The sequence below is a fragment of the Lissotriton helveticus genome, chromosome 2_1 (genome assembly GCF_964261635.1).
Source record: "Lissotriton helveticus chromosome 2_1, aLisHel1.1, whole genome shotgun sequence".
Lineage (NCBI taxonomy): Eukaryota > Metazoa > Chordata > Amphibia > Caudata > Salamandridae > Lissotriton > Lissotriton helveticus.
The window spans coordinates 1,441,513,138-1,441,527,656 of NC_136059.1; the positions used below are offsets into that span (position 1 = coordinate 1,441,513,138).

At 39.8% G+C, this 14,519-nt stretch overlaps 1 protein-coding gene across 2 annotated transcripts in view; it reads right to left on the reverse strand.

The window, feature by feature from the left end:
- Positions 1-14,519, reverse strand: part of CNOT6L (CCR4-NOT transcription complex subunit 6 like) — a 931,406-nt gene that overhangs the window by 636,562 nt on the left and 280,325 nt on the right. For both annotated transcript variants that reach the window (XM_078676356.1, XM_078676357.1), the window contains one exon: positions 11,283-11,368. In XM_078676356.1, the coding sequence (XP_078532482.1) occupies positions 11,283-11,368 (86 nt within the window). The remainder of the gene's footprint in view (positions 1-11,282; positions 11,369-14,519) is intronic.

Genomic DNA, 14,519 nt, shown 5'->3' on the forward strand with positions numbered 1-14,519 from the left:
AATGTATTTTATGTTGAATTCTTCGGAATTCTAAATCATAATAAATACTAATTGAATTGAATTGTGAAGAGAAAGTGGAAATATTTCTGTGAGAGTTAAAGAACGTTGTTTGACAAGTGAGTAAGTAAACTTACCTGACATTATAGACAATATTGAATGTACTCAGTCAATGTATTTTCTCTAACTTAAAACAAGAAACGATAAAATTTGTTTTAAGCAAGGTCTTAAGGGAAAAGAACACATTGAGTTAGGAATAGTAGGAAGACTTTTGAATTGAGAAGGAACATTAATGAAAAACACAAGATATTGAAGGATTGAGAGAATAGATAACAAGCAACTGCATAAAGAAAAGTTAATAGAAGAACACGAGGAAATTAATAATATAAAAATTAGACAATAAACTGAGAGGCCTAGGTTAATGAATGTTACGTAATTATAGGTTATAAGCAGTGAGAAAAATAAAGAACCATAAACTACAAGTTTGCAGATAAATACTAGAGGAGAGGCTAGTTCGAAATTGGAAGGGGTAGGTAATTAGTAGGGTTAGACTAAGTTATAGATGAGGAATAGAGATAGAGTAAACACATGAAGTATTCAAAAAGTAGTGTGATAATGATGTCTAAATATACACAGATACACAGTGTTATTCTGGACAATGAATACTATATTTTCCATTATAGTAAAACACATTTACTATTTTGGAAAGGGTAAGGTGAAAAGACATATTCTACATTTTTTGTAGTGTATTTTACTATAACAGCCTGAGTCTTTTCCTATAGTCATAAGGAGTGACTGCTTTCAAAATTTAAGAAAAGCTAAGAACAGGATATCCTTATAAGTAATTATATTTGTATAATTTTGCAAAGGACTAAAACTCTACTAATGGAATGTTATTAGATAATAGTATTTATACAGTATTTTTTTGTAGGCCAGAATAGGTGAAAACTGTAGTTTTGTATTATATATTACGAAAAGTGATAAAATTAACTGTTTATATTTTTATAGAAGGAGCAAGAACATAAAGGAAAAATTATGGAAAGAGAACAGCCTCATACTCAGGAGATTTTGGATATTACTTTGAGTATAATTGAAGAACTAATTGTATCTGTCACAGGCAATGAGAGTGAAGAAGGGGAAATTAGTGCTGCAGGCATGAGTTGTGATTTTGAAGACAAAAGCTTTGATGGAGATTTTGTGGAAGTTTTAAATTATGTTGAAATTTTAGTACAAATTACATCAGAAATTGCTGACGAGGAAATTGATCTGAATGACATATCTGATGAAGTTGCATTGGAATGTCTGTTAAATTATGAGATGTTACAAGAATAAATGTATTGTTGAAAAATAATAAAGGTTTGAGCACTATCTACTAATGTATTTATTGTACTAAAAGTGAAGCAGTTATAGATTCAGTTATATATTCTTTAAATGTTTGAATTGATTTAAAATATGCAAAGTGAGTTTGAGGGTATCGATTACTTAAAATCCGTATGGAGTATTCATGCAGTCTTATATGCAGCTGCAAACTTGTGTTTTATGCCTTCAATTGCCCAGTCTGTATCCTTAGACTTCCTGCAAACACTGTGACACTGCTGTTTTAGTATTGTAGTGAGCCAGTCAGCAGTATGTTCTTTTTCATTGTACCGTGGTAAAACTGAAGCTGTAATAAATTTAGTGAGGAACTTTCTTTGCAGAAGTGTAATGATCCAGTCAGTATTTAGATACTCATGGATTAAAAGAAGCCTTAGTGCATAGGCTGTTTCAAACTTCTATAGACTGTGCATGCACTGTCCTATGCACCAGCAAACTTATGTTTTATACGTTCAATTCCTCAATGTGTATCCTAATACTTCCAGCAAACATTCTCACACTACTGTTTCAATATTGTAGTGAGCCATTCAGCAGTATGTGTTTATCGGAATACTGTGGTACAACTGAGGCTGTTATAAATTCAATCAGGTTCTTTCCTTGCAGTCTTGTAATCATCCACTCACTATCTAAGTACTCATGCATTAAAATAAGCCTTAGGGCATAGACCGCTTCAAAACCCTTATAGATGATGTATGCAATCTTCTATGTACTTGCAAATTTGTGTTTTATACGTTCAATTTACTAGTTTGTATCGTTACACTTCCAGCAAACACTCTCACTGTTGTTTTAGTTTTGTAGTGACTCATTCATCCGTATGTAGTAAACCTATCACTACATTAAAACACTAATGGGCACATATACAATAACTGGCATATCCCCAGGAATATGTCAGTTATTGTGCTCCCTGACACCACCACCATGGATGCGCTGTATTTACAATGCGGTGTGCCATGGGACAAAAATGGCACATATATGTGATGTATCTGTGCTGTAAAGGTGGTGCATTGTTTGAGTTATGTTGGAAGTGCAACGTATCTCCAGCAATGGTCTAGGGGCTCTATGCTCAGACTGCTGTGTCAATCCTTACACCTGCTTCAAGGTAGTGCAGGGTTTTGACACAGCATGAGCGCAAAAGTGACAAAGTGAAATCTTGTAGATTTTAGTCAGCCACTTTTAGGAGGTGTTCCTGCGCAGGAAAACCTCCCCATGTAGGAATGTGTCCTTCTGGTACAGGGATTTACAATGTGACATACCTCCCAGATACATCACATTCTAAATACCACATATCGTGGTGCATCTTTTGCACCACTGCTTCATCAGAAAAGTGATGCAACGGTGGTGTAAAAGAGGCACAAGGGTGTTGTAAATCTTCCTCTAACAAACACTTAGAAATTCACCGAGGCAGTTTTACTAGCAGTGCATTCTTTTTGAATTTACTTTTGTTATTATTTTACATTAAAAATATGAAATGTAACTTTAAAAATAAAATAAATATATTTATAATAAAAATGTAGGAAATGACTATAAAAGAAAAATATAATAATTAGTATATTTCAAAATTATCATTCACAAAACCTTTGAAATTAACTGAAAAAACCATAGGTTTCACACACGTTATAGTTAGGAATTCGCATTTAAAAAACCTTAGAAATTCACTGAAAAAAACCATAGGTTTCACCCATGTTCTAGTTAGCTGGACATTTCTCTCATACAAAACCATTGAAATTCCCTCGTTATAGTTAGTTCAGCTAACTATAACTCGTGTGCCCGCAATGCACTGCTGATGACGTCACATATTACATCACTCATGACATGGTCAGTGACCTCACTCATGACATCACTGATGACATCTCAAATGACATCACTGATGACATCATTGATGACATCATCCAGTGAATGTGTGTCTTTCTGAAAAATAAATATTTTTTATATATGTATATCTAAAGGTCGATGGAAGAATAAATGGGTAAATACGTGTCTGAATGGATGGTTTTTTTTTGTAAAAATGATTGCATAACTGACTTATTAAGTGTATCTTAGAGAATACATGTATTAGCGAGTAATGTTTAAATATGTAAATATCTATATCAGTGTCTCACTTGCTCTATAAGTGGCTGCATGGGTTGCTAAGTAGCTACATGAGTGTGTATATGGATAAATAGTTGTTTTTTTTAGTACAAGTGTCAGAGTGTCTGTATGGTTCGGTGGGGGATATTACTTAGCGCATACATACATGAATGAGTGACTGACTGTTTGTATGTGTTTTGAACACAGCATGTCTGCAGGACTGTGTCGTGGATGAATGTGTGTATGTGTGTGTAAGTGAGTGAATGACTGTCTCAATAGTGTCTTTATGAGTAACTACATATGTTTTAAACTAGTATATCTGAAAATGTATGTATATAAGTGAGTATATATGAGAGTGAGAGATTGGAAGAGTTCCTGTATAAATAAGTATGTGTTTCTATTAGTGATTGTTTAAGAGAGTAAGTATGTGTACGTTTCTGTAGAAGTAAGTGTAGTGGTGTATGTATAGCTGTATATGCAAGTACATAGATGTTTGATAGATTATTTGCATGTGTGAGTATGTGTGTGAGTAACTCTATGTATGAGTGTAGGTGTGTAACTGGATGTATAGGTATATGAGTACATATGATGAGTGAGTACATGTATGAGTGACTATATAGAACTGTTGGTGAATGAGTGGATGTGTATGTAGATTTTGGCATTACTGAATAGGTTGTTCTAACTGGTATTGGTATCTCCATTGTTTTGAAATGTTTAGTTTCTATTTTGAATGTGTGTATCAAGGGTTATATTACACTGAGAGGAGGTATGCCACTCTTTCACAAGGATGATGTCATCAGTGATGTCATTTGAGATGTCATCAGTGATGTCATGAGTGATGTCACTGACCATCATGTCATGAGTGATGTAATATGTGACGTCATCAGAAGTGCATTGCGGGCGCGCGAGTTATAGTTAGCTGAACTAACTATAACAAGGGAATTTCAATGATTTTGTATGCGTGAAATGTCCAGCTAACTATAACATGGGTGAAACCTATGGTTTTTTCCAGTGAATATATATATATATATATATATATATATATATATATATATATATATACACACACACACACACACACACACACACACACACTCAAATCTGAAATTCCTCAAGTCATTGCTAGCGGTTCTCTTGGGTCAAATGCTAAATATTAAATTCTTTCATAGAGCTGCAGTTTCGCAGGACGTCACTAAAGCTTGCTCCTAAGTCAGATGCAAAAGCATTCAAACACTCTCATGAACCTGCAGTTCCCATAGTCTTTACTAATTTTCCCTCTCAAGTCAAATGCAAAAGCTCTGATATTCTTTCATGGAGATGCAGTCCCGCAAGTTATTACTAGGTGTCCCCTACAAGTCCAAGGCAATTCTCATGTGAGGTTGCAGTTTATTACTAGGTTTCCTCACAAGTCAAGTACCACAGAATTTACATTCTTTTGTGACGGTGTAGTTCCAAAAGCCGCTACTAGGTGTCCCTCTTGAGTCAGATTCAAAAGCATTGAAATTTTTATATGGCGCTGCCGTTCCACTAGTCATTATTAGGTGCCCCTCAAAAGTCAAATGCAAAAGCACTGACGTTCTTACATTAAGTTGCATGTACACTAGTACTTTTTAGGTGTCCCTCAAAAGTCAAATGCAAAAGCCCTGTAATTCTTTCATAGAGTTGTAGTTCCACAAGTAGTTACTAAGTGTCCCTCGAGTCACAGGCAAAAGCCACGAAATACTTACATAAAGCTGCAGCCCCACTTATGACTAATGTGTCCCTATGAATCAGATGCAAAATCATGGAAATTCTTATATGAAGCTGCAGTACCACTACTCGTTACAAGGTGTTCCTCACAAGTCAAACACAAAAACACTGATATTTTCTAATGAAGCTGCAGTTCCACTTGTTTTTGATAGAAGTCCAGCTCAGTCAGTAGCAACTGCTTCAAATGACCTGCACCAAGCTGAGAGGGTGTGACTTTAGTACATACATCTGCATAAAGAAGAAGAAATGGTGGCAGTGGTATATTTAAGACAGACAGCACCTCAGCTATGTTTGCAAGAGAGTCTCCTTAATTCTTACTACTTTATCAGTGTGCTCAATGTCTTGTACCGTGCCACCCACAGTAATCGCTTATATATAGCAGGAAACCCCCTATATATTAATCATTTTGAACATATAGACAGAGCACAACACAGGAATCTTTATAGACTGGTTGAACCCAACCAGTTAGCTTATTTAATGCAAAATTCTTCCAGTAAAAAACTGTTCAGCAAACAAAAATCTTAACAGATGTTTCGTGGTTACAAGATTGACGCAGCCACAGCCGACACGTGTTTCGTCGTCTTTCACGACTTTCTCAAGGCTTTCAAAGAAGATTGCTGTTTAATGTCAAGATTACGGGTCTTTAAAGGTAACTCAGACACGAAGAAGCTGGATATATTGGTCCAGAATGGCCGATCAAGTGTTCTCGCATCAGTGAAGAATACTCTTCTAATTCTTTGGGTTAGAATAGTAGAAGTAGTTAGTGATTCCAAAAGCGAGGAAATCAGAAATTGAATTTTAATCACCAGGTATTTCCTCGTTCGTACTCCTTAGTAAATCAAGAGGATCCGATATAATAAAGTGATGGTGTATTTACGATGTCCAAAACGGCGGGACACGAAATCAGTGCAACTCCATAGCTCGTATTCAGTTTTAGGCTCCAATGTCTGAGAATTCAATCCACGCCGTATCTTTCTTTGTAGGTATAATGCATCGAAACACGTGTCGGCTGTGGCTGCGTCAATCTTGTAACCACGAAACATCTGCCAAGATTTTTGTTTGCTGAACAGTTTTTTACTGGAAGAATTTTGCATTAAATAAGCTAACTGGTTGGGTTCAACCAGTCTATAAAGATTCCTTTGTTGTGCTCTGTCTATATCTTCAACATAGATCTGCATACAAGTTTACTATTTTAATAATGTGTGCTTATTTTCCATAGGATTTTCTTTTTACTACAAGTGGCTCATAATAATGAGTAATTTCAGATTTCAATACATTTCTTGTTTTTTGTAAACAAAAAGCTTTTGATCACATCCTACTATTCATAGGAACATTTATACACTGGTGAGTACAAGTACATTTAACTATCTTATTTTTATTGTTTATGTTTCAGTGGGTGTAACCTTTGTCTTTGAGTTGAGAGGAGTGTATTTTGCATACCTACAGTAGTGGTATAATACCTCAATAGGGTAAATGTAGTTACACAAGAAGTTACTAGTGGGCTTTCTCAACTGGTTGAAATATCAAACATAAACCTCTGAGGGAACATCAACGACATGATCGGCTATATAAGCTATATTTCCCGGATTATATTTTGTGTGCTGCTGTGTCACATATATATATATATATATATATATATATATATATATATATATATATATATATATATATATATATATATATATACACATATACATATATATACACACACATATACATATATATGTGCAAGCGAGTCCACCTGCCTTGGAGAGTTGGTCTCTCTCCCTTGGCTAGACTTTTGGATCACCATGGGATGGATGCCTACGTTCCGGAACTCAAAGTGCACCTTCGTGCCCCTACACTACAACTGAGCCACCAGTCCTCTTGGCAGATCCCTCCGGCCACTCTGCAGAGCCCTCATATATCGACAATAAACTGAATATTGTACTGGCAGCTATAAAAAAAAAAACAGGTCTTCTTGGAGTGCAAGATACACTGTAGCAGAAGCTCTCAATCGATTACATGCAGTAAGTTAGCAGATGAAGTGTGCACATTTGAGCAAACACTTGCCATGCTACAGCCACAGGCTCAAGAAAAGGAGACGCACCTGCGGGTGCTCAATGACCGGATCAACATCCCGGAGGACAGGGCAGAGGAAGTGGAAGGATGCTCCAGGAGAAATAACATATGCATGGTGGGCCGACTAAAAAATGTGGAAGGGAAAGATACAGTCACCTACGTAGAACAATGGATGTGGGACATAATCCCCCTACCCTGCTGTCACCGTTTTATTCAGTTAAGGGAGATAGTTTCCCAGCAAGTAAACCCCCTCCTGGAGCCTGTCCCAGGCTATTGGTGTTCCACCTAGTACATTATCAGGATTATGATTACATCCTTAAAGAGGTTCACAAACATGCCAAAGTGATGGTGGCTAAAGCATGCATTATGTTTTTCATTTTATACATTGGCAGTGCAACTCTAATGGAGTTTATTTCTAGCGGTCAAACGCAAGCTCAGTGATCTGGATGTGAGGTACTCTCTACAGCACAACTTTGTATTGCTTTTAATGGGAAAACACACTTTTTCACTGACCCCAAAGAGGCTTTGGACTTTACTGAACTCTAGGTTTACATGGTTTAACCCATCCCAATGAGGAGGGGGGGGGGTGGAGTGGGGGGGGGCTCATCAGGAAGGGGGAAGAAAACAGCGCCGGGTGGAAGGGCTCCCCACGAACAAGACAACGGTGATGAGTGCTGCAGATGGCTGCGATGATGCATGATCCTGTTCAACACTCAGACCTGCAGGAAGAGTCAGCCAAGTCCTCGAGAGATGATAGCTCCTCACAATCTGCCTTCAAGATGGATCCAGTCGTGCCACCGGAAGTAACTCCTTAAACTGTGGGTGAAATCCTCTGAAACTCACTGGGGATTCCTTTGATATGTCAGTTACTAATATATAATGTCTCTTTGCAGCTGTCCATCCTGATGTTATTGCTCTTATTATTACCACAGTACTATTGCTTCTCATTCTCAAGCAGTTGTATTTCACTTATAATATGATGATGGGGCGCAGGACTCAACAGCGCACAAACCACATCTTAGGTGTCGTGCCTACACTTAAATGGTGATGATACTTAAATCTCACACTGGGGTTTCTACATACTTGCCACTCGCACATTAACCCTCTACATACTTGCCACTCGCACATTAACCTATCTCTTAGTTAGCTTACTGCATCAGGCACATGATGTTTAATGGTGTGAGCAGATACATAATGTCTCTCTGCCCCAATGGTATTTTCAGTTCTGCTATTAATGTTTATTTTTTTATTTACATGCCACTGCCCTGTTGCCCACACTTACACAGAACAAATCCTGCTCAATGGATGGCCTACGCCTCACTAGCAGTGACCGGTCACCATACACCCATCAATCAGTGACATGCACTAACATCCTCACCCGGAATTTGCGGAGCATGCACACCACCTCTTGCAAATACTCTTTTTATTCCTACATATGATACCGCGTATTCCTACATATGTCACTGCTCTTCACACACAACATTTTTGCAGGATTTCATTTACGTGTGGAAGCTGCAAAACTGCAGAGGCGCAGACAGGTTTATTCCACCAACTACTCCACAGGGAATGGGTAACAGCTTCAGTGTATTAAGGATAGATCTGGATCGCTCCCACCATCTCCACGCACAGCAGCTACGTTCAACGTCCAGATACTGACTGGCTTAGGCATCGGCAATTATCAGACATATGGTGCCTGTGTAATGCACACACAAGGATATATTCTTTCCACACGATCTTTATGTCCGCATTGACCAACTGATTTGCACCCCTCATGTGCTCCCATAAATAACACATTGATTATTTGGGACACACCCATTCAGACCACAATCTTCAACATAGACAGTTGACTCAGACAGCGGGCTCCCCCATCCCCACATGGAGATTACAACCAGCAGCACTAAAGGACCCCCCCATTCGACCAGCACTTGGCACCACCATAGCAATTATTTTGAGATGACTAGATTGATTGAATGGGACACATTTAAGGTGGCCCTAAGGGGACACTGCTTAGGTACCAATTGGAACATGCACAACCACCTTTACAAGGATATTACTCAGATCAAATGTAAACTGCTAAGCCATAAAACCCAAGCTTGCAGGACCCGGCAGGCAGCGGTTGTCTTGTGACTGCGCAGCAGGAACACAGTGCATTACTGGAAAGGCTATGTTGTCTCCAATATACAGCTCATTCTGTTAGAACACATGCTGGGGCTGACAAATTGGAGTCACTGCTGCCGTGGCTTATATGCCAAGACCAACCTAAGCATCCCATTACAGAACTGCAAGCTGCCACCGGAACAATTATACAGACAAGTGACATACATGATGAGTTAACACAACACTACACTTTACTATATCAATCAGTGATATCCGCGACCACAGAAGGAACTGACTCTTTCTAGGCTGGCGTACTCCTGCCTCAGATCACACCGAAGCAGTGAGCAGAGCTGGACACCCACATCATACTCTTTGAGATACAGGAGGCCATATGTGGTCTCCTGGGCAGGATTGTCTCTCAACTGAATTTTACAAGGTATATTCCCCTATTGTGTGCCCCCTTACCTGCAGATATTATATGACAAAGCCATACTGGCCAGCTGGCTGCCTGCCTGCTACTCTGTGAGGCACTGCTCATATCCCTCCCTAAGCCGGACAGAGACCCTAATGAATTAGGCTCATTAAGACCACTGGCATTCCTCAATTCAGACTATAAGGTGTTAGCCACGGTACTAAATGATTACCTGGCACATTTAGTCCCAACATTATGACACCTGAACCAGAACGGGTTTGTTCCGGTCTGTAACACCTCGCTCACTTTTACACCGATTATTTCGGATCCTGGAGAATGCCCCCGCTCCCGCCCCAGGCAGGATGAATGGTGCTGGATCCGGAGAAAGCTTTCAATTAATTGAAAGGGGCTTTTTTTTATTTCATGTGCTGCCACGCTATGGCTTAGGGCATCGCTTTATTCAGGTGGTAAAACCTCTTTATACTCTGCCACCTGCCAGGGTGAAAACAGTTTCCCTTATTTCTGACCAGGGTTGCCCACTGTCTCCATTGCTTTTCCCTGACAATTGAGGCGCTAGCGCTTGCCCTGCGGACCCACGGCCAGAGTTGGGGGATACCACTAGGCGACGGTCTCCACTCGGTCTAATTGGACCTGGACGACCTACTTTTATACCTCGGGGATATACATGTTATTCTGACTGTAGTGGCCAAAATATTTGACTGCTTAACTGACCTTTCGGGCCTTAAGGTCAACTAAGCCAAATCATGCCTCTTTCTTTTTACCCCCACGAGACCAGACCCTTCTTTTTGCCTCAATGGTGTTCAACTGACCTGGCAGCCCACCATGTTTCGCTATCTGGGAATACACGTCTATCACACCCCTGCTCACCTTTTCAACTCCAACCTCACTTGTGTAGTGTCATGGTAATGGGTCAAGATGAGGTTTTGGAGGTTGCTGCCGCTCTCTGGGGGGGGCGGGGGGGGGGGGGGGGGGGGCGCATAGCAACCCTAAAAATACTCATGCTGCCCTGTCAGTTATATTATTTCACCACCCTTCCCTTCTATATCACGGCAACCTTTTTTTAATCCCTTTAAACATTGACGTAGGAGTTTATCTGGCACAACACCTGTTGCAGGGTGGCACGGCACAAGCTTTATTTGCCTATGGATAGGTGTGGACTGGGTTATATTTAATCTTTTTTAATTTATTCTGAATTTCGGAAAAATGTCGAGTTGTGATTCATATTGATCTAAGTAAAACTAGTATTTAGTATATTAAGACATAGTTGTTTTTTAAATAAACATAAAATGCCATATTGTCATATGGTTCCGATCCCACTCATAGCCAGTGATATTCAATGATGAAGAGTAATTTAAGATAAGAAAAGGCATTACCATAAATAGAAAATACTAGTCTGGAAGCTAGGACATAGAGACAACATTTTGATTTGAAGGGTACATAAAATGATGCACACAACATCTATCTAATGGATAAAGAAAACCCTCGAAATTACTTATATGCTAACCTTTTAATCCTAGTGTCTGCAGCTGGAACAGTCTTCCAAGTTCATAAGGCAAAACCCGTAACAGATTGTTATTTAAAAGCAATTCCCTGCAGAAAAAACAGAGACCAGATTAGAATTTTAAAAGTAATTCCCCGGAGAACATTAAAAGAAAAGCTTAGAAAGGTGATATATAACTAACTCAGGAAGACATGGATAGAGATTGCGAAACTAACATGTTAAGAAAGTAGAATTATGAGAGAAATCACAATGCCATGATAGGATATCAAATGTCAGATCTAGCAAAGACAATCAAAAACACACTGACAAACATAAGGAAGGCTCCCCTACCCTGCTGGATGCGTATCACACGGAGATCACACGGAGATTCTCATTCAAGTCAAGTCAAAAAGTAAAGTTTATTTAGACCGTAGATCTATAAACCATATAAAACATACACTGTGTTTATTTTAAAAGGACATAAATTCTTACAAAAGAAACAGCCTCTTATTCCATTATAACTCACAAATTTTCATAGAGGCCATCCTAATTTGTTAAAAATGCGTTCAACCGGGAGAATTGACTCACTCGGCATAGACTATTTGATCCAATATACTAAAATCTTATTTTTAAAAACATAAAAAAATAAAGCTTAAAATCTCAATTCTTCTTACCCAGTCTATCCCTCAGATCCCTCTTACAAAAACAACCTTTTAACAGCCTGAACAAACTTTGCCACAGCTATTGTAATATCAAGGTAATGCATGTCCGTAAGGAGCTCAATTGCTTGCACACGAGACCTGGTATCATATTTTAAGAAAACCGGTCGTAAAAACATTTTTCGTTGGTCTAGCAATTTTTGACAGTCCATTAAAATATGTAAGCAATTGCATTTCATACCAATCCTGCATGTGCATCTACCATCTGGATACATCAGTTCTCTTTTCAATTTGTCATTTGACCAAACAGGATTGATGCCAATTCTTACCCTTAGTTATTCCATTCTAAGCCATGGGTTTGGTAAAAAGTTATGTTATGTTATGTTATGTTATATATGATTGTAGCGCGCACAAATACTCAGGAGTGTCCTGGCGCGAAAATGAACTAAGGCCTAGGGAGCAGAGATTAATTAGATGGGTTGGTTAAAAAGGTGAGTTTTGAGTAATTTCCTAAAAATCCTGAGTATGCCGCAGTATGTCAGGAAGACTGTTCCATAAAGTGCCTTTACTGAAAGCGACTGGCCCCCCATTCTAGAACGACGGCACGGTGGAGTAATCATCAATCGGTGAGAAGCGGAGCGCAGAGAATGGCCGGGGTTATAGAAGGCCACAGGCTTCATAATATAGGAAGGTCCTGAGTCATGCAGGGCTCAATGGGCTAGTGTAAGGGCATTGTACTGCACCCGCTGGGCCCCGGGAAGCCAGTGTAGGTCACACAAGTGTAACCTCACACTGGATCTCTTAGAGATGTTAAATAAGAGTCTGGCCAACGCATTCTGAATCAATTGTTGTTTATTCATTAGGTATCCAGGGATACCGATGAATAAAGCGTTGGCATAATCGAGCCTGGAAAGGATAAGTGCCCACGCCACCATTTCCTTCGCCGGCTGTGGTAGTATAGGAAAAAACCTTCTCAGCGTCTTGAGTGTGCCAAAGCAGACACCCGTAAGCCTTTTGATATGCTCTGAGAACTGGAGATCTTCTCCGAACCATTTCCCTAAGTTCTTTGCCGGGCCACCCTCAGAGCGTGGGCAAAGAAAATCCGGAGGCCACAGGGCTTCTCTGAAAAACGGAGGAAATAGGCCATACAACAGTATCTCGGATTTCTCTTCGTTGCACTTGAGTTGTGCCCATGCCAGCCTTGTGAACATGGCTGAGAGGCACCTCTGTGCAACCCCAGTACTCAGCTCAGAGCCTTTCCAGGTAAATAGTAGCTGGGTATCATCGGCGTATGCCATGATTTTAGCACCCAGCTATTCTGCCAGGAAGATCAGCGGAGTCAAATAGATATTAAAAAGCAGAGGACTCAAAGTAGAGCCCTGAGGGACTCAGTTGATAGCTTCCTGGCAGAGGATGAAAAGGGGGGCATCCAGACCTGCTGGGTGCGCTCATCCAAGAAAGTCTAAATAAGGGTACCACTTCTCTCTCATCCAGCTATTTATCATAAATCGCACAGACTCTTCATTTTTCAAATACTCCATGTCCTTCAGCTTAGATAATTCCTTCCCTAAGGCTTTAAGTTCACTTTTCGATTCATCGATTCATCGCTATGCAGGGACTGTGGATCAATAGTCGCCTTTAACTTATCACTTATCACATGGTGTATAGTAACTTTCTTGCTACTTTCGCCCATTTTAATTCACTCATCTGGATCTCCTTCATACACCATTGTGCCACTTTGATTCTTCACCTGTTCCCAGCCTTTTCCAGAATCTAATTAGGCTCACTTGCACCTGGACATTCCATGTGGTCATGTCTAGCTCTTGTCTAACTGCCTGTATCATTGAAGAACTAGGCAATGACAACAATGCCTTTAGACATTTCCCTTCCTCGCTGTCCTAGGAACCTTTTCCCCCTAGGCATAGTGCAGTTGTGAGGGTATCATTGCATTGTAAGCCTTCAGCAATGGCCTGTGGAACATGGAGCCATAGCTGCGATTAAAATTTTTCAACCCGCGAATTGCAGTTAAGGCTTTTACTTTCTGGGCTTCCAGGTGCGTGCCCCATTTTAGAGATTTGTCTAACCATATTCTGAGATATTTATACTCGTTGACTATCTCTAATTTCTTTTGCCCCAAGATCCAATTGAACTTTTGTTTTCTCTTCCCAAAACACAGAATTTTTGTTCTGTCCATATTAACTGTGAGACGTTTGGTTGCGCAGTAAGTACTGAGCACATTCAACTTCCTTGCAGACCCAATTCTGTCTGATCCAAGATCACCAGATCGTCTGCGTACAGAAGGCAAGACAACTGCTTTCCATTTACTTTTGGGCTTGCACTTCTGTCAGTCATCAGAAAAGAAGGTAGGTCTGCAAGAAAGATTGAAAAGAGCAACGGGGCTAATACGCAACCCTGTCTCAGGCCATTATTGATCGCTATCTCCAGAGTCAGACCCCCCTTCGTATCTTTAATGACCTGAGCCCAGTTCTGACTATGCAACTCCTGAATTACCGCCAGGAGTTCCTCCGGGATGTTGTAGCTTCTTAGCGTCTCCCAGAGACACTCCCTGTCGACTAAATCAAATGCTGCTCGAAAATCCACA